This window comes from Anoplopoma fimbria, chromosome 15 (assembly GCF_027596085.1).
Source record: "Anoplopoma fimbria isolate UVic2021 breed Golden Eagle Sablefish chromosome 15, Afim_UVic_2022, whole genome shotgun sequence".
Taxonomy (NCBI): Eukaryota; Metazoa; Chordata; class Actinopteri; order Perciformes; family Anoplopomatidae; genus Anoplopoma; species Anoplopoma fimbria.
Genome location: NC_072463.1, coordinates 9216022 through 9241880, shown reverse-complemented (window position 1 = coordinate 9241880; position 25859 = coordinate 9216022). Strand labels below are relative to the sequence as shown.

The 25859-nt window shown below is 42.5% G+C and overlaps 1 protein-coding gene across 1 annotated transcript in view; it reads right to left on the bottom strand.

The window, feature by feature from the left end:
- Window positions 1-7890: 7890 nt before the first annotated feature.
- The window catches only part of hs6st1a (heparan sulfate 6-O-sulfotransferase 1a), a 53641-nt gene continuing 35672 nt past the window's right edge, over window positions 7891-25859 (bottom strand). Inside the window, exons 2-4 of the mRNA XM_054614019.1 lie at window positions 13313-13535; window positions 11076-11324; window positions 7891-9259 (exon numbers count right to left, since the gene is read on the bottom strand). Of these exons, the coding sequence (XP_054469994.1) occupies window positions 8933-9259; window positions 11076-11324; window positions 13313-13535 (799 nt within the window). The 3' untranslated portion in view covers window positions 7891-8932. The remainder of the gene's footprint in view (window positions 9260-11075; window positions 11325-13312; window positions 13536-25859) is intronic.

Below are 25859 nucleotides of genomic sequence, written 5' to 3'. Positions count from 1 at the left end.
AATGACTAAATCCTCCCATGCAGTAGTCAGTGAATAGTCTCCGAGCATTTAACTATTTAACAACACGGCAACGTGACATGAACACAAAATGGTCAATTCAATTATTAAAAGACTGAAGTATGAAGAAACTGAACTTAATCTAGCAATTAACATTACCGCCTGACGCATGCCTCCCCCCAAAAACATAAGGATACTTAAATATAATACCTTTCATATATACCCAATTAAAAAACAATCTTATTTTTCACGACAATAATAATACTAACAAAGAGTATTTGGAGAAAAAGAACATGTTTGCAGCCAACATTTTTTTTTTTTTTAATTGTTGGACTGACATAAATCCTAAAACTATGATATCCCTGCAAGAAATGAGACCTTTGCTGTATTTAAGAATACAGATGTGAGTGTCTAGAAAGACATTATTCATGATCAACAGATCTAATTACTGGATGGTTATATACATCAAATATATAAAAATGTATGCTTTGCTGTGGTCAGTGGTTATTTGTATCAGTGAAATGAAAAACCCAACCCTAAACATAATTTACATTATGCTTTTCCAGTCATTTTGGACAGTAAAATCAATATTCACTAACATACACAACTGTCTCTGCAGCTACAAATCAGGACAGGTGTCACTTTTATCGAGTTGGTCATTTGACAATTAATTAGCGGCAGGCTCTATATGGTTTCCTGGAAATTCATTTGAGATATTACAACCCTTAAAGATGTAAAACATCTGGGCGGCTGTGGCGTAGTGGAGAGCAAGGTAGTTCTCCATTCAGAGGATCAGTGGTTCAATACCCGGCTTCGGCAGTCGATGTGTCCTTGGGCAAGACACTTAACCCCAAGTTGCTCCTGAAGGCTTGCCATCGGTGTGGACTGGATGTTGCATGAATGTTAGTTAGAGTCTGATGGTGGCACCTTGCATGGTAGCCTGTCACCAATGGGTGAATGATATGTAATATACTACTGACTGTAAGTTGCTTTGGATAAAAGCGTCTGCTAAATGACTGTAATGTAAAACAGATAATGTCTCCATGATGCTGTTTTTACTGTCTATGGTGCAAGTCATGTGGATGACATCAATCTAAACATGTTAAAACTCACGTGTTATGTTTATCATATTTAAAGAGAAGAGTCTATAGAAAGCAACACAGTTTTCATTTGTGAATGTATGCATTTGCATACAAACGTATGTGTGTGTATTATTTCGTTTTTTAAATAGTGAACTTACTTATCGCATCTTTTTTGAAAGTGTATTTAATTAGGTAACAAAATGAAAACACTATACATTATAAACACTCATATTGAAGCTGAGCTGTATAATATGATATATATAATTATATGAATACAGGAGGGATTTGACATTTCAATTCAGAACAATTAGAAAAGAACGGTTGTATAACTGTGTGCATGTTTAGGGCTCCCACACTCACTTTTCACCACAAACTGTTAAGGTGATATATTTGGGACCTGATTTGAGAAAACAGCACATATTCATTTGAGAAATGGAAATTAGGTTTACTGTATGCATTGTGTGATAGCCATGGGAAATAAATCCTGTATTTAGAATAAGCCAAAGCTGTCCCCTTTGGTAAACAGTATTTGTTATGTGCTAATGAAAAAAGTAGAGTAACTGAAATCCCTCTCATTTTTCAAAAGGCACTTGGGATTCCTGGGGTCCATTTTGTGAAGCTTTACCTGACTTTGTGTGATAGGCTGTATATCTTTTTTCCTTTGGGGCAGATTGGTAAAAAAAAAAAAAAGTGTCTAACTGTTGTGTGTGGTCCTGATAAAAGAAGATGAAAGGTGCAGGAGACTCTGTCCCAGGGTCTGGAGACATGAGTCTTGCTTTTTTCATTTACTCGCTCTGCAGCCTAAATTAAATTGGACAGCTGATCCTCCAGAGGGAGTAGTTCCAGGGTTTGATTTAACATTATATAAAAAGCAGCGACATTAATTATCCTGCTGGATTTGACCTTCACTTTGAAGTGCACGCGCACACAACACTTCACACATGTAGATGCATGGACACATACACAGAGACACACACAATGTAACACAAAAATCAACTGCATCCCTGTGAGGAGAGGCCAAAACGTCCTCGCTAGACAGTCCTTGCAAGTAAAGCTAAACCTAGCCTCGTGCACGCACACACACACTGTGCCCACAGGGCCCGTTCATCTGTCAAGGAGGTGACATCTTCAGATGAATTATGGGAGACGGTTGTCATCTTCTCCGGGGTCACATACGAAATGGCGAACCCGGGCTGTGGGCTCCCTCTCCTCGCACTATCACACGTCAGCCATTTTAGAGGTTGAAAGCCTCAATGGGGGACCAAAACGACCTCAATTAAACCTCCATTAATATTAATACATTTTGTCGTTTCACGTGAGTTGCCGCTAATTAAATGTGTCCCTGACTGTATAATGGGGGTCAGCTTGGGTCTCTTACATGAAGCTAATTCACCACATTACAGCCACCCAAAACACACTGGGCTGGTCTGGGCTCAAATCCTAAATACAGATAATGAAGAGTGCAGTCTTGTGCACCTTGTTGTTGGTAACAGTTAACACCTATTCAGCAAAAGGAGAGCTTTTTAATTGTGATCAGCCACTTTTTTTTTTTAATGCCCAGTAAGATTTATGATTTTCATTTCTATGCTCTGTTATGTGTGTAGGTGTCGCTGCATGTGTATAAAGGGAACGTATCAGCCCTTAGACGGCCTCCTGTTTGGCGCTGACCCAGTGTTTGTATGCTGCTACATTTCTACAACATCAACATTTATAAGACGTTTATGTAGAGGTTAATAAGTTTGCAGTGGATCAGCTCTTTATGAGCTCCTGGGCCTCAGCTCCATGCACACACATACACACACACACAAACATAATAAACACACCATAATGGGATTGTGGGATTCCTCAGATTGCACTCCCACTGGTGTCAGTCTGTACGAGCTCCAGAGCCGAGTGCTGCCTGGGAGGTTGGATTCTTCTGTTCAATCCTTTAATATCATGAGAGATGATTTGGTGTTGACCCGGGAGGTTAGCCAAACCTGGAGTGGGAGGTCAGATAACTGCCCTAGTTGTCCAATATAATCATATTTATTTTATTGCTTCAGGAAAAGCGTTCACTCCCACAGTGGATTGAGCTCTCTCGTTGCACTGTGAATTAAATTTTTGGACAAAACAAGATATTGAAACTCTGCAAATTGTTTGTGTAACGAGATTTATCCACATTGTTGTGTATTTTGACGATGAAGGTCTAAGCCACGCCACTGCTGGAAATGGCTCAACCGGAGACAGAGGACCGAACTCCATGGTGACCAGCGCCGGCGCCAAAAGGGCAATCCTCCAGAACCACAACAGCCCGGCTCTGATGCACGTGGAAGGAGGCAGTCAATTCGAACTTATCTGCAGAATTCCACGCTGGAAATAAGCGATAGTAATGCCAGAGCTTCTTTGTTTGCATGAAAGAAGCACGGGGACCGGGCAACGAGGAGCTGCAGCCAGTTTGACCTCCTAATGATGGACGGCAGCCAGAGCCCATACAATCACTCAGAGCCGGATTCCCACTGCAGGAGAGAGCAGGCATACTTTCTCTCCAAACACTCGCTCGCATTGCACATGTTCAGCCCAAACAAAGAGCCGCGCAGCTCTCTGCAGTAGCTGAGCCATTATTGTTAGTTTAGTCCAGCTGCACTTGGAATGACAGCGACCCGGAGCTATGGGGAGGATTAAAGACTGCGTTGATTCCTATACACCGTGTACCAGCTGCCAGAGAGGCTGCACAGCCGTCCCTTTCTCTCCTGCTCCCCCCTCATTCTCCGTTCATACGTCAGCCACATAAACATCCTGCCTTTTCCTCCTGTCTTACATAAAGGCCCCTCTCTGATTGCTCATCTCTCTTACACTTTCTGCTCTCCTTGCTGCTTTCTGCATGCTCTGTTCTCCCTCCAGACGATCGCCTGTGGCTCTCGCTGTCCAGGGAAATTATTATTTTTTTAATGCCCTGGCCTTGAGGGGTCAAAGTTGAAGCTCACCGGACTGTATATACGAGACCGGGTAAAAGCTGCTCCCTCTCCTCTGCGTGCTCGGCCAAGGGCAGGGAATGATATTTATACCGGCCCTGCAGTCTCCGTCCCCTGCACACCTACCTGCCACTGCGGAGGAAGGAGCATATTTGTGTGCTCATACATGTGTAAGGCAGACCCCGAGTGCCTGCAGATTGAATTAGGCTGCAGATCACAGTTGACAGGGCTGAGGCGGTCGTTGAGGGGCGGGGAACAGGCTGCTTTATGGGGTCACGGTCCTGTGGTTGGTGTAGGCAAGTGGTGGAAATGTCCTCTAGTTATAGATTGGCCTGTGGATGGAGGTGCAGAAACCTGGAGGGCAAAGTTCCCACACAAATTGTCAGAAAAAGAGTGTTTCTTAGAGGAATTGTGTGGCTGCGTTTCAAAATCATTACCGTGGATGTCATTTGAAAGAATTAATTAAAGTGCGAAAAGTTTTTTTTTTTAAATACTTGTTAATAAAGTGATAGAGCGAGAAACATGACAAATGATATGCAGTGACAACCAAAACAGTCAGGTCTGTAAAAATGAAATATTTTAATTGGTGGCTTGATGATTCATTTTTGCAATCATAAGAAAAACAAACCCAGAATGATGCATACAGAAGGAGCCAGAGACAGACTGCACACCAATCCGGAAAAAAAACAAAGTCTCTATCACACAGTTTTTAACACCTCTTTTAAAAAATAATATAACAAAAGGGAAAAATAAAAAAGGGGATGATGTTAGCGACACCTGGGTTGTTTCATTGTCACAAAGGAAACGCTGTTAAGACATCAGATATACATAGTGATGAGACATAAAATATTTGAGTATAGCTTTACAGCATCAATTCCTGGAAGAATTTCAGTGAAAGGATTTAGTTTTTCTTTCACACACTGTTCAGGTTATGGGGACTTCTATTTTTTAAGGACTGCTTCATGTCTGATGGTCGCTTAAAACTGAAACGCTGAAAATAAATCACTCTGAAGATAGAGAATCAGTTTTGTACATCTTTAACCACTAAAGCAGAGCCAGATATTGGTTTGGAGCCCAAGCGCAAGTCTGACTTTGAAAAAAAAGAGGTTGTGGGCAAAATGCCCGGAGCTGCAGTGATTTCAAAACTCCAGTTTCAAGAATACAATGAGGGGAAGTTAATACGAAACAAAAAAAAGGGAGATCTCTCGTCCCATATCCATTTGCGTTACTTTGAAGGCTACACAAAAAGCAGCATATTGACTCTGGATGCATCCCAATACCTTTCATCATCATCCCCCCCCTTGTTCTTCTCTCCTTCCCTTCATGAATCATCCCTGATTTGAAAAGAAGCTGATCAAATGGAGAGACACTGAGGATGCAGGGTGATTAGTTGAGGGTGGTGGGCGGCTAGATTGTTGGTTTCTCCTTCCTTCAGACGTAAAAAAAAAAAAAAAAAAAAAAAAAAAAAATCAAACAAAATCAATTGTTAACAGGATGCAACATATTAATTATCTTATTTAAAGGAGGCTTGCATCCTCCCATTGCCTCCCTGGATGACAACAAACCTGGACTACATTCATTTTAATTAACTCACGCTGTGACACGTCTTTTCCCACCTTTTACATTCTCCTCTCCGGCTTCTCATTCTTGGTTTTCCCTTTTATTGCTCTGATTTTTCTGCTTGTAGATAAGGTTGGAGTTCAATGACATTTCATGGAATATGAATTCAGTATTAAATTTGCAAATCCAATCTGAATCCTTTTTTGAATCCCTTATTGAAATATCCGTCTGTTTAGAGTCATAATGAACTCGAACTCAAAGATCTGTTATCACCTTTTGTTAGCCGAGTTGGCAGAAACACTTTACAAAGTGCACCTAACATGAGATTAATGTAAAAACAATTGAAATGTTGATTAAATGTATCTGGCACATTGAAATAAACAGTGGAGCTTATATACTTTAAAACCCATGTTTTGCAAGCAACTTGCTCCAAATGCTGGAAGTCCTGATACAGAACTATTAAAAGGATAATTTTGAAATACCATGGAAAAGTTGAAATGAACGTGATGAAATAATAGCAGATTCTCTAGAGAAGAAAACACTTTGTTGGTTTTGTTGAACTACAACCCACACAGTCCAATCGCAATTAAGGTGTTTTTTCTTTTCTCCAACAAACTATCTTTGGTTGAGTACAGACCAACTTAAGTTTTAGCCAAAAGGGAATTAATATTTCTTGGATACATCTTGTATAATTTATAATATGAGATCTCAGCACTCTGTACGTTACTTAATGAATCATTCAGAGAGTGCTTCCTAAATAAATCTAAAGGGAAAAGTCAGAGGGTTATTTTTTTTCTACAGTTATCCAGCAGCAGGTTTGCGTCTCCAAAGTGATTTTCTGACTGATAAAATGTTAACCTGGGCGCAAACCAGCATTTGAATCTGATATTTTCCACAGACTTCCTCTATAAATCAGTTGCTCAGGTCATGCCATCACAATTTATGAAAATATAGGATTTAAATGTTATTTTTTTCCTTAGCGGACACCTGTAGTGTCACAAAAATCCCTGCAGTTGCTGCTGGATAACTAATAAAAAAAAAACAAGGTTTGTGTAGGGATTGCTGTTTAACCGCATCACAGAGTAACGTACAGCTATTGAGGTCTCAAATGGGTCTACTTTCTGTTTGTCTTTATAACAGCCGAAAGATATACATGTGTTCTACAGAGCAGGAGGAGAGACAATACATTCAATGAGAGATTAGGTTAGGATCAGAGCTAAGCGAATGTGGGTATTTTACCAAGCGAGAATCAGCTTTTATTCCAATTATATAAAAAATAAAAAAGAAGCGTGAACTGAGCACTTGACAAATTAAAAATACCAAAGTCAAAATTACTGATTGGGTAACAAAACATGGTGTAAATGGATGAGCCGGCTGTCGTAACCCAACCCTACTAGTAGAATTTGCTGTCATGGGTAAAAAGACGTGTCACATGTGCAGTCCTTTTGCGCAACTACGTCATTGGGAGGAGACAAGAAAAACGGGAGAAGTAAAATGTTAAAGGAAAGGGCAGAGGGGAGTATTATTGGCTTGCATCTCTGCGACGGTCACACTGCTGTGACACGCTGTCGGAAGGGACTTTGTTGCCCCGCCCCTCCACCACCACCACCCAAAACAAAATGGCAAGATAATTGGTCATGGAACCTGTCATTCACAAAACTCATCAGGCATCCCTCTCTCAGTCAGGCACACTATTTACAAAGGCATACACATACGCCAATCAAAGGCATACTGTACATACTATTTACACGCACACGCACACACACACACACGAGTAGTCAGAGAAATTACTGTAGTATAATGCAGACGTAATATCTGGCAATAATTATGTTAACTATGATCCCAGTACATAGAGGCACTGCTACTTCGCCCCGCTCATTCTTCTGGGTAAAACCCGCCGCACTGATGAACTACCGGTCACCGCCGCTGTGTGTGTGTGTGTGTGTGTGTGTGTTTGTTGCCCTTTCAGCAGGTGGGAAGGAGGCTCGTTGTCGGCTCTTGGTCAGAAAACCCCCCTGAGAAATTGAAAATGCCACCCACTACATTAAAGGGCTCACTATCGCCATGGTGACCAGTAGTTCCACAACTCCCATCTCAAGCGTTTTATTTTTCTGAGTTTAGGTTTCCGAAGTGTTTGTCCCTCACACAGCACGGCTCCTGGCAACAACCCTGCAACAGACTCCCTCCTCCCCCCCTCTCCCTCCTCTCCCCGCCTTTTGATTTCTTCACACCTATGTGAGATTCGACTCTGTAATTGGCTGTCACTCTCTGCAGGACCGAGACACAAAAAAAAAAAAAAAAAAAAAGAGGAGGGAGAGGAGAGAAAAATGAAGTTGTTAAGCGACAGGCTCTTTGAGAACCTTCAACAGAGAAACAGGCAACGTCTCCCACCCAAGATGCAAGGCTTCAGTAATGGCTATGGTCCATTGTACATCAATCCGATCCATTAGCTTTGACTTATAAAAAAACAATAAAAATAAAGAAATAAAAGGAATCACTTTTCTTTAGGCAGCAATATTGGTCTCAGTGTTATTACAATTCCGCTTTAAAAAAGCATAAAACAAAAAGGAAAAATACAAATAAATCATCCTAAAATGAGAATGAGTCATTATTTCATGACCAAAAGCGTGTTCATGGGTAAAATGGCAGATTTTTTTTTAGTTTTTTTTTTTTAAGCAGAAAGCTTTATTACACGACTCAGTCCAACTTTTCTTTGCTTCTTTCTCTCAGGTTCAGTCTCTGCTGTTCTCCAAACGCTTTCTTTGTTCTCAGCCATTAGCATACTTTTATAGCAGTCCCAGTTCTTCTGAAACTGGAGTATCCAGGAAGTAGACTGGTCCTTTTGCGAAGAGTTTGTGGGAATTCACAGACTTAATTTTTATTTTTTCTCATGCTCCATATTAGGCCACAGAGAACGAGAGGAATAAAACAGGAGGCGGGAGAGATGCATGAGACGCTCGGCTGTCAGCAGTTCTTAAAAATATCTCTCCTCCACTCATTAATGATGACAGGAGAGACGGAGAAACTCAGAGGGGAAGGGAGGGAGAAAGGGCAAGCGGGTGCTAATAACAACTGGGCAAACCTCAATAATGTGAGCTGATGCAATCGACCAAGCCCAGGTCTCTATAGCAACCACTGCGACTCTCATTCCCGTAGCCCAACTCTCCAGTAAAGTCTGTTTGTCAGTCGTTTGGGTCTTTTGATGCAGGCGCCGCTCTGTGTGTGTGTGTGTGTGTGTGTGTGTGTGTGTGTGTGTGTGTGTGTGTGTGTGTGTGTGTGTGTGTGTGTGTGTATTTCACATTACATATGCGTGTCCGTGTGTTTGTTCTCATTCTGCTGCTACCAGCGGTTGATGATCTGGTTCATGTAGTCCTCTGTGGGGAGCCTGCTGCCCGCCTCCTCCGTTCTGCCTCCCTCCTCACCCTCCTCCCGCTCCTCCCTCTCCCCCTCGCCGTCCTCCAGTGTCGACACCGAGCTCTGCCGGCCGTGGGAGGGCCACAGGCTGACGCCCAGGCCGAGGCCTTGGTGGCTCTGCTGCATGTGGTTCTTGATGCGCTGCTGCCGCCTCTCCTGCTGCCTGGTGTACTGGTAGCGCTGCTGGAACAGGTCTCTGGCGTAGTCGTAGAGCTCCATGTCCAGTTCATTCAGCTCCTCTATACGCTGGACCTAACGAGGAGGGGAACAGATGAAATGTTTGGGTTTAGAAGAGGTAGAAGTCATGAAGGAACATGAAAGATAGGTGAGAAAAGAACAAAGTTTTAGCCATTTGAGACCAAATAGTTTCAGAATCTATGGAACTAAACTGAGGAACTAAAGTCTAAAGTCATATTCAAATGAATGAGAGGGCTAAAGTAGATCTGAACATGGCTTTAGAGAGTACAACCCAAAGGGCAGCCTCTTTAGAACCTGCGTGCGTTTATTGTATAGGAAGACACCTAGGGATCCTGAATTCCTCATAAGGGTCTTGGCTCCCTGGGGAACGTTCCTGCTGTGGCGCGCTCCTAATACATGACATTTGTTGTACAAAAGCTTTATAGGACTTCAAACATGAGAAAAGGGAACAGAGAAAGAAAGTGTGTTGGCAATATGAGGAGCAAGATAACAGAAACGTGTTTGATGTTCGGTGCGATGCGATGCAGCTGGGTCTATTGGCGTGTATCATCCGCTGTGTGTGTGTGGACTCAACATGGAGGGGGAAATGTGTTTAATTAAGACAATCCCTTTGAAATCTGTGATGGAGTGTTGGATTTCATTTATGAGACATGTGTGCCTCATCAGAGGGAAACGGCGTGCTGCAACAGTGCTGGAAAATTAGAGATGTTTGATCGGCAGCACGGGGGGACAGCGGCACGAAGCGAGGAAGACTGAACGGAGCTCAAGTCGTCACAAAGGCTTCATGTATCAGAGAAAAGGCGTCACATAATTTGGAAACCAGTTTCGATCAAAAATGACTCACTGGGACCTCGATGTGAAAGGGTATAAATGAGCTTTCAACCGTTTTGCAGGGGAGAGTAAAGTCAATATTCTTCTATTTACCTAAGAAATAATTAAATACTGTCATAGTTTCATGCAGTTCCTTTGGAAGCATATTATTTGAGCGCCAATTTTAAAAAACAAGTTTTCACTCAAAATGCCACACACAGCCTCCCCAACCTGTCAGACTTTTACAGAGTGATATTTTCTCATTTTTTGTAATAATAACCGCATAACCTTTCCACAGTGTCTGTCAGCAGGGGATATTTTATTTCTCTGGTTTTGATGTTTAAATCACCAGTCTGCTGTGTGCTGGAGGATTTTTTTTCTTTTGCTGGGAATTGAGCCTAAGAACTCCCACACTGGACCAATCAAAGTGTGAAGAACGTGTTTGAAGCTGCTGTTTTGTTTTCGTTTTTTTTAATGGTGACAGTCATCCCAACTCATTTCACAGTAATATAAAACCACTGTGTTCCTCTCTGTCTCTCATTTTCTAGTTTTCTTCTCTCAGATTATTTTCCATTTTCGAATATTCTTTCAATTTTCTAGTCTGTGAGTGAATGTGCCTAGGCTGCCATGTTTATTTTTTTAGAAAGTTGTTGGTTATAACATAGTATAAGAACTTGTTCTGCTTAGTGGTCCTAGTGGTTCCCAGTCATAAACTACCTGGTTCCCAACCTTTTTGTAAGGAATCAGTCAAAAAGGTTGGGATATACTGGTTTAATCTTCAATAATGCATTGGATTATATAAACATATTGTGGTTTTTTTTGTAAGATTTTACTATGTACAGTAACTAGTAAATATGTTTCAAATGGAGTAGTGGAGTAGAAGTATAAAGCATTAAAAAAGGAAATTCTCACGTAAAAAAAGACCTTTAATTTGTATTTAGTGTATGTACCTTGATACTTTCTTCCACTGACTTTCTAATCCATCCTTTCCTGTTGAATGGTTTTTTTTTCCTGCCCACAGAACTAAATCTACATGAGTTGACTGAGCAGCAGCACTAACCGTAGCGTTGTCCAAGTCCACCCCTGCAGCTCTGGTGCTGTTGTACTGCATGAAAGGCCTGATGAAGCGCAACCTGAAGGTCCGTTCGAACAGGAACTGGGTTTTCCTCTGGTACTCCGTCAGACCAAAGAAGGCCATGTCTCGTAGGTTCTTCTTGGCCGACTCCAGGAGAAGCTGGGCCCTCTTCTTCTCTGGAACCGTGGACATGTTGTAGCAGCCGACGAGGCTCAGGTCAGCTAGCATACGCACCTGTGGATAGGAACAGGAAGTGAAGGAGGTTATAGAAATGGGTGGATGTTTGTGTGAACGACCTTTTAATCAAGGACTTGTGTTTGAACTTCAGCGTCAGAAAGGCTTTATGAAAAGATTATAGAGCAGAACGTTTAAAAAAGGGACAATCAAACAATCAGGTGTTGCGTTGATGCTAAATAGAGCTGAAATGATGAAGAACAAAAAATGAACAGATAACTGATAATCATCTAACTAGGGCTGCAACTAACAATTATTTTCATTATCCTTTGTTATTTTACATTACATTCTCAATTAATCATTAATCATATCTACTAAAATAATCCATTCAATTTTACTTCTTTTCATATTACTATTTCATATTCTATCTTCTCCCATTAATGTCAAAGAAAATGTGTGTAAAAAAACAGCCACATTTGAGAAGCTGGAGCACAAAAACTTTTTTGGCCTTTTGTGCTTTAATTATGACTGAAAAAATGAATCAATTGAATAATTGAGTTGAAGCTCTAAATCTTACCAAGTTATCAAATAAAACACATTATGTAAAAATACAGATTCTCCATCATTTAATGTGATTTTATTTATTGATTTGTTTTATTATTAGTATTGGCCAAAAATAATTCACATTTTATTTTAAATAATAAGGAATTTTAATTAATCACCTTTCATGCACAGAATGCATAAAAAACAAAAATAAAGAGCAGATAATTTAAACAGTTAGAAGAAGTAAAAATGTTACACTTCACTTTGAGTTTGTTATTATGGATGTTTGTCTTTTTGCATTTACAATAATTTATTCATATCATTAACCACTCGCCTTACAGATTCCTTGATCAGGCATTGTACTAAAGCAGTTTTAACTCTGGTACATTTGTTCCAAAATGAGACATCACTTCATCACTGAGTGTATATTCTGTAGCTGTTGGACTACAGCGCAGGAGCAGCGACTGCATACTGATTTGGATTCACAAGAGTTCAACAGGAAGCCTCAAGAGTGAGTGTGTGTGTGTGTGTGTGTGTGTGTGTGTGTGTGTGTGTGTGTGTGTGTGTGTGTGTACCACATGTATAAGCCATGGGACCCTGAGTAATAACAGCCCCAGGCTCAGGTGAGATAAGCTGGCCAACACATTTAGTTGGGAGACTGAGAAAGCCATCAGAAAAGCAGGTGTGAATTTGAGGTGTTTATGGCCAGCAGGTGAACTCCTGACTGCATGCATGTAGCGCGTGCGAGAGAGAGAGAGAGAGAGAGAGAGAGAGAGAGAGAGAGAGAGAGAGAGAGAGAGAGAGAGAGAGAGAGAGAGAGAGAGAGAAAGAGAGAAAGAGTAAACTTGCATGTGTTCATCTCATCTTATACTTTTCACATTTTTTTGAGTGCAGTAAGTCTGAATTTAAGAAATGAAAATACAAGAACTTGTTTTGTTGAGAAATTAATATACATAGAATTAAATGGTTTACGAGTGTGTGGCTTTTCCATTCTCATTCATTATCTATGTGTTACATTTTGATTTCTTGTAGGAAAAATTCAGCTAGGACGCTAGGAATCCATTTCCTCTGCAGAGATATATTCCCTGTGGTGGTATTTTCCAATGGGCTTGGATGTGTGACAATGTCGGTGCTATGATCTGTTTGGTGAACAGAACAAAACTGTCAAGCAGGAGAGGAGTCAGGTCAGGCAAGGTGTTAGCAAGGTGGCTGTGATGATTGGCAGCATGATGGCTGAAATCAGCTGCTCTTTGATGTGTTACAGAGTCTTTGTACAAATAGCCAGGAGAAGCCCAAAACCAAAGTTGAATGGTTTAGGATCCGTGGCCAATTCTGTCTCATTTTTTTTTTTTTTTTTTAAACACAACTGCACTGGCTTCAGTTCAGAGGATTGTCAACAGGACAACCCTGCAGAATAATTTGAAGCTTATCGTGTGAGGTTTTTTATTGTTAAGTATCATAGCTACCGGTGTGGTTATATTGAGGTAAAGCAGTTTTCTCTGTACCTGTCTGTTGTTGGCCAGGTTGTAGGGACAGTCCATGAACTGCTGCAGGGTGCACCCCGACCAGTCGGAGCCCTCGTAGCAGGAGGGCAGCTCCTCGGGCGTCGGGGTCCGTCCATCGCACATGTGCAGGGAGGTTTTCCACGTGGCTCCCCGCTGCACATGCCGCCACTCGCTGAGGTATCGAGACACCGGGTCCCTCAGCAGAGTGATGTAGTAGAACTTCCTGTTGGGACGAAGAAAGAAGGAAAAGAAGAGAAGGGAAAGGAAAGTAGGGAGGTACAGAAGATGAGAAAGAGAGGAAATATTCACGTTAACAAATTATTGCGTGACTTAAAAAAGTTTCTTTGATATAAGCCTGATTAATTCATTTAAAATGCAAGAAAACATAGAATCCAGCCGGAAAGCAACCTATAAAAACAAGTTCATGTGTTAAATAAATCCTATTGCCTTTTTATTTTTTGTTTTCCTTTGGGAATGAGTCATTTCTTGATTGTTCAGATCAAGTGAAACATAGATGAGAGGAGTTAAAAGCTAAAAGTGCAGAGATAGTTCTTTCAAAAACACTGCATAATCTGTCATTCCTCTGTCGACCATGTGGTGGCACTGTTTACAACGCTTTACTGCAGCAGTTCAGTCTACATCCACAGAACTCAGTCGGAGGAAGAGGTAAAGACTGAGGATGACAAACTCAATACCATATTATCTGCATTTACTGGAAGCAGTTCTGTGATGCACAAAGTAAAATCCGGTCAGCTGACAGGAAGTCAAACTAGAAATAAGGAAGCAGAGGTGATGTCAGGCGGAGGGTCGGGTCAGTGTTTTCGGTCACGCGTTGCAGGAAAAGAAACTGCTGGCACAAGCACATCTCACTCTGCAACACACATCTCCACAACGCAAACATCCTAATGCCTCAGATTCTGAAACACACACACACACACACACACACACACACACACACACACACACACACACACACACACCACACACACACACACACACACACACACACACACACACACACACACACACACACACACACACACACACACACACACACACACACACACACACACACACCCTTCCTCTAAGTCTTAGGTTTGCTGTGAGAGATGACTCATTCTGCATATAAGATTTGGATGGGACTGTTTCATTTCAGAAGTGTGTGTGTGTGTGTGTGTGTGTGTGTGTGTGTGTGTGTGTGTGTGTGTGTGTGTGTGTGTGTGTGTGTGTGTGTGTGTGTGTGTGTGTGTGTAACGGTGCATAGCCCAGTTCAATGTCTCTCCAGAGGGGACACTCCCACCAGAGCGGAGACCTTTCCAGGCCTTCACACTCCAGCTAATTACTGCAGTCTAATCAATCAACACATCCTCATTAACAACACACACAGAACTTGTGTGTGTGTGTGTGTGTGTGTGTGTGTGTGTGTGTGTGTGTGTGTGTGTGTGTGTGTGTGTGTGTGTGTGTGTGTGTGTGTGTGTGTGTGTGTGTTATGTGCCTGCAGTGTGTCTGGCAGCGATGGTATGGATCTGTCTGGGCAACAGACACATGCCGCCGGTCAAAAATACACAAAGGCCCACACGCTGCCCTCCTCTCCTGGGCCTGCATCACGTCAGAGGAATGTTTTCAGGGAGAATTTTGTGTGCTGACAGGACTCCACGAAATGGCCCCGGTCCACACAATCCTCCTCACATATACACACAGACTCTCTGCTTCCATCTCTAAATCTTTGGCTTCACACTACAAAGCTCACCCAGTGAGAGAGGAGGGGTTGCTGGGTGAATACAAAGCCCCAAGTGTCACACAAACTAGCGGCAGTGTCTGGATATTAAAAAGAAGTGGCTAAACCCCCACCAAAAAAAAAACATAAGTCAGTGGCAACAGGGAGATCCTGGACAACAAAACAACTAAACCCCCTAAATCTAGCAACAGCTGAGAGAAGCACAATAAAACAACAAAACTCTAAATCCAGCAACGGCAAGCAGATCCTGACCTGGACAATAAAACAAACTAACCCCCAAAACAAATGTCATCTGGGAGATCCTGCGCAACAAAACAACCACACCCTGAATGTAGCTGCAGCGCGGAGAGATCCCTTCAAATGAAACAAATCGAGTAGCAGCAGAGGGATCATGGACAATGAAACGACTAAACCCTAAATCCAGTGGCAGCTGGGAGATCCCAGGCGATGAACCGAACAGACCCTCAATCCTGGGACAGCGGGGGGATCACAGCCATAGAAACAAGTATCTAAACTCCAAATCCCATCAACCTAAACCTCAAATCTCATCCCTGATCTAATCAAAATCAGGAGAGGGGAGAGGCACAGTCCAACTGGAGCCGGCAGAGACCGGGGTACATTATGGAGATTCCTATGATGACATTATCAGGATTCCTAACACTCCCCAGAGTGCAGTGTGCATTTTTTGGTGTGTGTGTGTGTGTGTGTGTGTGTGTGTGTGTGTGTGTGTGTGTGTGTGTGTGTGTGTGTGTGTGTGTGTGTGTGTGTGTGTGTACGCCTATTAAATCAGTGATGACATTTTCCCCCTCTTGGCTTCTTTTCTACTGAAATAACAGCGAACGGTTTGGCCCTCGCAACAGAGACGGGAGGAGAGAAGGAGGGAAAGGGTGAAAAAAAGAAAGGGGGAGAAAGAGAGGGAGAAAGAGAGGGGGCGGAAGAGAATTTCAATTAGTTTTCTAATACTGTGAAAGCAGTGAGGGCCCCGAGCCCAAGTGATTTATCAAAGTTATGGCTGCAGCTATAATGAAGGCTCAGGCATATTACCAGGGAAAATAAATAAATAACATGCACATAAACACACACACACACACACACAAATAAATGATCTTAAACGGCATGCCTGCCTGTCGTGTCTGCTGGGTCAGGCAGACTGCAGAACTGGTGCCGTGGAGACTTTCTCGCCTTAAAGCCTAATGATGTCTGGCCGTGTACTCAGATCCCTAGGTAATGATGATTCAACACACACACACACACACACACACACACACACACACACACACACACACACACACACACACACACACACACACACACACACACACACACACACACACACACACACACACACACACACACACACACACACACACACACACACACACACACACACACACACACACGCACACACACACGCGCTCCCTGCCTCTGAGCGGCACTTTTCTTTTTTCTTCACAGGTGATATTGCTTATAGTTGACGCATACGTGCACTTTTTCAAATTAACTTCAAAGCCAATACACAGCACTCAATCTCTCGCCGTCGAGGTTTCACACACACACATCGTCCTCCGGCTGAATGCAGGAATTTGCAGTCTGGGAGCAGCAGCTTGACGGTGGCCCTCTTGCAGACTACGTGTGATATATTTTTTACAAAACTTCCCCATAATGCCTTTTTTTTGTGTTTAATAGAAGAATACCTCTCAAACACCCATGCAATAAAACACTCAAAACCGCATTTATCCGGTGTCACACATTATGCCAACGGAATCTGTGCCGTTTAGAGAAGGATGATAAAAAAAAAAAAGCTAGTGTTTGGCAGGAAGAGGTGTGACGAAGCTTTTATCTGGACCACTGTGGGATTCGGACTGAACAAGGACAGTTTTGTCTTTTTTCTCTCTCGTTGTTTTATATTTATTAATTTTATTTTATCCCAATCACTATAACTGAGTAAAAAACTGAGGCTGTAAGGGGTATTTTTTTAAGAGGGTCTTTTCTCACTTTACCCGGTTTTTTTCTCGCCATCTCCATCATCTCTCGTGCACATCTGTGTGTTTACACGCTCTGTTAATAAGTGAGAATGAGCCACTCGGAGTGCTTTTTCATCTTGCCAAGAGCACAATTAATTAAGAGACAATACTTCTAGTAAAAATAGTTCTTCACCATTTTTTTTTTGGTATGACCATTGTCAAACTTAAAGGATAACGGAATAAACATCAGCAGCTTCAACCCCATAATGACCAGTTTTGTCCCTAAACAAAACCCTGGTGAGTAAGTGTGAGCTTGCTGAGCGTTATCAGGAGGAAACACATAGCGCCTGTGCCTGTTATGGTCCCTCAGAGCTCCGGGTAAATGAGCCCTTTGGCCTGCTTCCTGTGGGCCACAAATCACCGCTTTTGCAACCTCCACCTTCCCTCCATAACCTCTCTTCCCTTTCTGTTTAAATCTTTTCCCTTTCTGTCCCTTCCCCTACTTCAGCCCATCTCTTATTCTCGCCCCCGTCCATAGGTGTGTCTCCGCCTGATTACAATGCGTTCGCCCTTCTAGGAGGTGGTTTTGTTAAACTCTCAAACCAGAGCCGTTGAGTAACGGCCTTGACGGTGCACCGCAAATTGGGGAATGGTGAGGTTAAGGTCGTTCTGAGTTTTAGTTAGTGTTGTTGAAAAGTTAAAAACAGGAGAATGATTAATATGGGTTAGGTCTACAATTTCACATCCTCCGCTTACCATTTTTAGTAAAGGTTTCATGCAAAATTAAGAGTGTTTTTGGAAGCTTTCTTTATAAGAGAGGGAAGCAATAAGGGCAGAAGAAGTAATAGAGGCGGTTTGTGGCTGCAATACACACTAGAGATAGTTTTTTGAAAATGTTTAGATGTCGTGTTAAAATATAAGGTTGTGCTCATAGTATGATTTACCTTCCCAGAAAACACAAACACGGTGACGCGAACAGCATCCCTCTGTGCAGAGCAGCCATGATTTATTAATAGTTCACGGATGTTTGTTGAAACCAGATCCACTCAACAACACCGCTCTTTCCCACCTCTAAAAATGGCCCTGAACGCGTACAGCTTAAGCGTAAAAAAAGAAGAAAAAGAAACTCCACCTCAGACGTAAGGAGACCTGAGAAAGTTTAAACACACACACAGAGATGCACAGTGCTAGGAAAGTGAGACGGAATTAACCAGATGACGGAATCAAATAAAATAAAAAAAGATTACAAAAATAAGGTTTAAGGTTTGTGGCAGGATGTCTGTGTGTTTCACGGGTTGGTTTAATAAATTACTGCCGGATGCAAACAAACCATAACCACAGACATTTTCTCACATTTCTAAAAGGGGTCTGGGTCAGTGCGTGGTATTGAGAATCAGTTCTGAATTGGAAAATAAATAAATAAAACCAAAGGATTTGTGGAGAAATGCCTTTACTTCTTCTTAAATGTGATGGTGGTGTTGGTCAGAAAAATAAGTGGCTTAATATTCGTCTTCATTGTTGTCAATAAACATGTATGGCGTCTGTCACAATGGTGGACCGGAGCTAGCACGCAAGAAGTGAAAGTCCTAAATCTACAGTTTCTTTAACAGATTAAAAATGTTTTAAGTTAACTGGTCGTGGCAACCGTGATAAATGAAAATGACATTGGTGGGATGCAAACCCCATTCGATGCTGAATGATTTTATATACAACAGAATTCTATTCCAAACCCAACACTTTTCCTTGGAGTACAGCATCAGTGTGTGTTTCTATGTGTGTGTGTGTGTGTGTGTGTGTGTGTGTGTGTGTGTGTGTGTGTGTGTGTGTGTGTGTGTGTGTGTGTGTGTGTGTGTGTGTCGTTTAACTTTCAGGGAAAGCCCTGGAAGTCCTGACCAGTGTGCCCTCACTCCCTTTGCTTTCAGAGGAATGTCCCTGTGGAATGTGCTAGCTGTAAATGCAAAGGAACCGTGTGTGTTTGTGTGTGTATGTGTGTTTAGAGAAGGGAGAGTGAGGAGCAACAACATGTCAGGACTTGAATCTCAATAGACTTCCACTGAGTCCTTCGTGTTCCATTTTAGCTGTTACACACGTCATCATTTGGCCACTTGATTGCACACACACACACACACACACACACACACACACACACACACACACACACACACACACACACACACACACACACACACACACACACACACACACACACACACACACACACACACACACACACACACACACACACACACACACACGTTGCACCGGCCTCCTGCATTAGACAAACAATCAGACATGGTTGTGAGTGAGTTGAGCCGAGTTGTTATTCTGTCCCTCCGTCTGCAGCACAAAAATCAACGGTGACCTCTGGAGACTAGACTTCACCCTTCGTCCTTCCTCCTAATCCTGTTCTCCTCTCCTCATCTCTACATTCGTCATCTCATCCTGTGTCCACTGTGTCTTTTGTTAATGACGCATTAAGACAGACAAAAATAGACCCTCCAGGTTCAGCCATGCTCTCAAGGCATCTTCTCTTCCTGCCCTGGCTCACTATCTCTCTCCCCCTCTCTCTCTCTCTCTCTCTTTGTTAGTCGATCAATAACAGCCTCAGGATTCAGACAGCCGGCCTTGGTAGTTTTGGACTTTAAACACAGAAGACGTACGAGAGACAAGTGAAAAAACAGAGAGTAAGAGAGAAGACAGTGGCGACTGTGTTGGAAAAAGAGGGGACACAGAGGGGCCACGCTGGAGAGAAGCAGACATCCAGGAGATTGTGGTTCAATACGAGAAAACTTGTGGAAATTCTTTGTTCTGCCTCAGCAAAGAGAAATCATGTTGTGCCAAGAAGTTATGGTTTCCAATTCTTTTCCATTGCAAGTGTTCACATTTTCTATATATCATAACACCCTGACGCAGATTTGCAGACTTCTGGATGCAATTTCATATGCTCTGTGCTGATGTGGCCGAGCAATGGGACTGGGACAAGAGGGCCAAGTCTCGTTTTTACAATGAAAGGAAATAATATGCAACAATTACAACTGGGGCTGCAAATTATAACTTTTATTATTGAATAGTCTATCAAATGTAAAGTAAAAAGAAACTATGCTAATCACAGTTTTCCTGAACCAAAAGTGACTCAAATTGCTTTTTTTGTCCAACTGAAAGTTAAAAACCAAAAGCTATTTAAAAGCAGAAAATCACCACTATTAAAAAGCTGCCATCTGGGAATATTGACTGAAACTATCAATAAATCATCAAAGCGGTTGCTGAATAATTTTCTGTTAAAAGAAATGTTTGGTTTTTTCTTCATTTTATGCAACTTGAAGATATCCCTGTGGTTCAGGGAAAAAGTAATGGGCATTTTTGCTGTTTTGACATTTTAATTTACACATAATGGTGAATTGATTATTGGAAAAACAAAATGCTGCCATTTTCATTCCAACAGTCAGTCAGCAGGGACAGATTAAATAAAGCAACTGTCAACATACAAGACAGTTTACAATGTTATATCTGTTTATAATGTTATATCTGTTTATAATGGGCAGGTGAAGGCTGTTCCAGTCAATGTTAATGTTGGAATCCTGCTTAATGGACTCAAATAGCAGTGTGGCATGATTTATGATTTACATGCGGCAGCAAGTAACATATTCAATCATTAATGAATCTGAAGATTATTGTCTTGATTGATGGCTTGGTCTATAAAATGTCAGACATGTGTGAAAAATCTTTTATTTTTATGATCATAAATTCGAAGCTCACGTCTTTAAATGTCTTGTTTTGTTATTCAGCTCACTATCATGGAACACGATGAAAAGCAGCTAATTCTCACATTAAAATAGATGGAACTAGATGAGTTTGCAAACTTATCATCAGGTTTAGATTGAAACAGCATCAAGTCAAGTTTCTTAAATTCTGGTAAAGACCCAAAAGAGGAGCTTGTTATTGTGGCTGTGTACAGCACAATTTCTTCAGCATGTCTCAGAGCCCATGCAGATTCTGTCAAAGTATTCAGGCAGAATATCGCATGCAGGCGAGCTCCTCTCTGCATGCAAGGTGCTTTCCGCAAAAAATGCAAGTTGGCAATGCAAATGAGAGTTTCTGTTCTCCCGTCACTAAAGGAACGTGTGAAAACTTAGCTTTCACCGTGAGTGCAAAATATCGCATGGCTCACTGCATTTCAGCAGAAACAAAACCTGCGTTCTTTCCGTGATAACCCGACAAAGATAAGAAGCAAACGGGGGAGAAGAAGAGTGACTCGGATGGAAGTGGCCCAGCTCGAGTTGGACATTACAGTACAGGAATGGACAAAAACAAAGAGAGGGCAGAGGGAGAGAGACACGGGGAGGGAATCCCCTGAGTGCAAAGCTATGTTCAGCAGGAATGTTCTGCCGCCTGTTCTCTCATGTAACTTGACTGGCAACAGCCCAGAGAGCTGTCTGACACCGACAGAGAAGGAGGGAGAGATGTGTTGAAAAAAAAAAAAAAAAGATGGATTGGGTGAGAGGGAGACGGGTGGGAGACAGGAAGGATTGCGCAAGTAACCACAGATCATTTTTCATGTTTTCACAATTTTAAAGTTATGTATCCCTGACAGTATTGGGTGATATGACGACATAAGATGCACTGCCAGGAGATGTACATTTTTCTGCTGTCAAGAGATGTTGCAGTGGTATTCGTGGTTCATATCTCGTTATCTTCTCTGAATGTATTTGGCCGTCGTTGGCCAAGCTGAAAATCGATGAACAGGACTGCTTCTGTGGCGATTTTTATTGGATTTTAATTTCTAACTATCAAATATTGTACTGATTGTTTTCTTGATTATTCAATGAGTTGTTTTGACTGTAAAATGTTAGAAAACAGTATGAAAGCCCTAGGTAAAATCTTAAAATTGCTACAATCCAAAATCCAAAATGTTCACTTTAAAATCATGTATAACAAAGTAAACCATCAAATCCTGAAACCAGAAATTGTTTGATGCTTTTTGCTTGGAAACACGACTAAACTTTGTAACTAATTCTGAGAGAAGTTGCCGATTCATTTTATGTTGATTCTTCTGCTTCCAATGGATTAACTGGCTAATCGCTTCAGCACTGTACTTTCTCATATTTTATATCCCTGACATATGAAACATTTTTGGTTTCAAGCTTTTTGATTCTTTGCCTTTATAGTGTAGCTGCGTCCCAAAGTAATAAAGGAGCCATTATGAACCAGATTTGTACATAAGGACTATAATAAGAGTGTTAAGACTGTGTGAAAAAAGGAGTCTTGGCAACTTAAAGAAACACTGCACTGAGACAAATACAGTAAAAATGTATGCAAAATACCATCTGCTGTAGTTTCCTAAGACAAACAGTCCCGGTTGGAAGTGTGAACCCGGTTGCACGAAATCCAACAGTAACCAGCAGAGTCCATTTTCATAATCATGCAGCTCGAAAAAAGGAGATGAGATACGAGCCAGAAAATGAGAGAAATGGAGGTGGAGCTTTAGGTTGTTCAAGGTAAGACAAATCAACCTGCCAGCTGCGTGTGTGTGCACGTTTGTGTATGTGTACAAATTCCCTTCCACTCTGAGTCATATCCATGTGCCTCCTTGATACCGAGGTCAAAGCAATCACTTTGTTAATGTGCTGACATATGGACATGCTGCACTCGCATTACCCCACCCAATCCCAGCACACACACACGCACCTGCACAGTATGACATAATCCCTGCTGTATGACGATGATGTCAGATTATTGATACGTCCCAAAAGGTCATTTAACACAATGAAGAGAAATCATCAAGAGTGAAGAAGGGGGAGGAGGAAGAAGAGGGGAGAAAAAGGAGGAGGAGGAGGAGGAGGAGGACATGGAGCAGGGTTTGGGGGCAATTAAAGGGCTGGGTAACGAGGCTAATGAGTAGACAGGTGGCCCCATTACAGCAGCAGCCGCACACATTCATTAGCACACACGCACTTGCAAAACCTCCCCTCTGGCTGGGATTAGTGTGTGATCGCGAGTGTGCGTGCGTGTGTGTGTGTGTATGACCCCCCCACCCCGTTTCCCCGTTAATCAGTCGTCACATACGAGAGCGGAGGCAACAGCGTGTTTCTGTGTGCATGTATTGTGTGCGTGTGTGACTGGAGGCGAGAGTGTGAAATCGGAGTGATAAGGCAGTTAACATTCAAACCTCCCCACCTGCCCTGTGCAACCCCACTGACACACACACACACACACACACACACACACACACACACACACACACACACACACACACACACACACACACACACACACACACACACACACACACACACACACACACACACACACACCTCGATGCTAGTTTCTTTCACTCTTCTCTTCGCTCTCCACTCCAGCGCTACATCTGTATATTATGTGTGTATGTGTGTGTCAAAAAGAAGGCATTTGTTTGTATGAACAGGATAATGCGATATCGCTGAGCCAGTGGTGGCAGAGAATAGTATCTGTGTGTGTGTGTGTGTGTGTGTGTGTGTGTGTGTGTAAGAGGGAGAGAAAAAGGCAGGAGGCAGAAGCAAGTCTCTGATTTTTGTTTAAAGAAAAATACTCTTTCAAGGTAGTGTCAAGTGTTTGCCCAGGTAAGGAAAAGGGGGAAAAAAAAAAACAGGCTGATGTGGCTGTAATTACACAGACGGTATGGTGATGATTCACGTTTACCCAGAGAGCTCAGCAGATGCAGAAAACAAACACAAAGCAGCAGAGTCACATGAGGATAACTCTCAGTCTCTGGGTATCCTTGAAAAGTGGAGAAAAGTCCTAGAGGTAGGTTAGAATAATTCTTGAGCAACCAAGACACAAAGAAGCACAAAGAGTCTGGTTGGGAGAGAGCCAGCGAGGGAGAGAAACAAGAAGAATGGAAGACAGCGAGGTGGTGGAGAGGTGGAGGCGAGGTGAGGACCTGGGGAAAAAAAGCAAGCAAGAAGCTGCTAAAACTGACATTTAGGGGGGGGGGATACGTCTGCATATCAATGGAGCTAGCATGGGTAGTGGTGGTGCTTATTATCTATTGACAGGGAAGGGAGAGAGGGGGAGACAGAGAGACAGCGCCAGGAGGCCAGTCAGTCACTCAGTCAGTCAGTCAGTCAGGCCCAGAGACAGGCCTGGGGCTGGATTTACACTCTCCGGTCCAGGAACTGCAACCTCACCCTTTGGGGAATAGGAAGGGAGACAATTGGCTCTTTAAGAATGGAGGGAAAACGTGTGAAGGGAGAATGAGGAGGGGTGAGTATGAGTGATGCATGTGTGTGTGTGTGTGTGTGTGTGTGTGTGTGTGTGTGTGTGTGTGTGGGGGGGGGTGTGAGGGGTCCTCCAAGCCCAATTAAGCCTTACTGCATGTCGGAGGGCTGTGCCAAACATGCCCCACCTGTTTAGAGGGGGCCACGGGGCTAATGAGCACTGCCTGGAGGGGAGAATGGTATGAGAGCGAAAGAGAGGGAGAAAAATGGGAAAGAAAATTCCAGGGAATTAAAGAATAACGCTGACATTCCCCAGTTTTTTGGTCCCCGTGCCTTCTCCCTCTCATTATGCGGCCGCAACTCAAGAGACACAATGTCAGAGGGATTTCACAGCTAAAATTAGCCTTTGTTATCATATGCAATCATATGGTACAGGCTGGATACATGTGACAGGGCGTTGCACCAACACACACAGAGAGAGAGAGAGAGAGAGAGAGAGAGAGAGAGAGAGAGAGAGAGAGAGAGAGAGAGAGAGAGAGAGAGAGAGAGAGAGAGAGAGGCTCTAATCAGTCAGAAAAAAAACAAGCAGCCAAGTAAATGAAAAAGCAGAAATGGGTAGAGGCAGGAGAGCAGGAAGAAGGGGGCATAATGAAATAATAAGAGCCAAATATTGTGCAACAGGAGCAACAACAGTTTTTTCGGGACAGAACGTCTCTGTGTTGTGTGTGTGTGTGCGTGCGTGCGTGCGTGCGTGCGTGCGTGTGTGTGTGTGTGTGTGTGCGTATGTGTGTGAGTGAGTAAGTGTGTGTGAGTTGGGTGAAAGAAGCCCATTGTCTCGCAGTGTAATTCAAGCTCACAGCCTCAGCTTTGCCTCAAATGAGCTGAGAGGCTGTGGCATCCATCCTTCCTTCCTTCCTTCCTTCCTTCCTTCCTTCCTTCCTTCCTTCCTTCCTTCCTTCCTTCCTTCCTTCAGTCCTCATTTACTCCTTTCTCTACTCGGTTCACACAGACTCAATTTCTTCTGAAAGGAATAGTTCGACATGATGAAAGATGAAAAGTTGACCACTGTCCTCTCTGTATGTTAACTACGCAGACCCAGCCAGTTATCTTAGCTTAGCATGAAGACGGGATACATGGGAGAACACTTGTCTGGATCTGTCTAAAGATCACTCCGAAAACAAACTAATTAAACACATCCTGTGTTTTTATTGATTCCTTACGGAATAAACAACGCTTTAGAGGTGCTGGAAGGCGCATTTTGTTACTTTGGCGTGAGCAGAGCTAGCCGTTTCTCCTTGTTTCCGGTCTTAATGCTAAACTAAGCTCACCTAATACTGTATGTAGTCTTATATTAACCGAACAGATACGAGAGCGTTAGGAATCAGCAACTCTTTGCAAAAAAGCAAATAAACATATTACCCACAATCTTGAACAGTTCTTCTAATTATCCATTGACCACTGGCTTCAAACAAACTAACATTTACACATTAGGTGACCAGAGCACCGAGAGGAACTTAATTGCTTATTTGATTCTTTCACACTACATCACACAAACACATATATACGCCAGCAATCCACACACACACACACACACGCACACGCACACGCACACGCGCACACACATAATCAACTGGCAGCTGCTAACCCTGAGA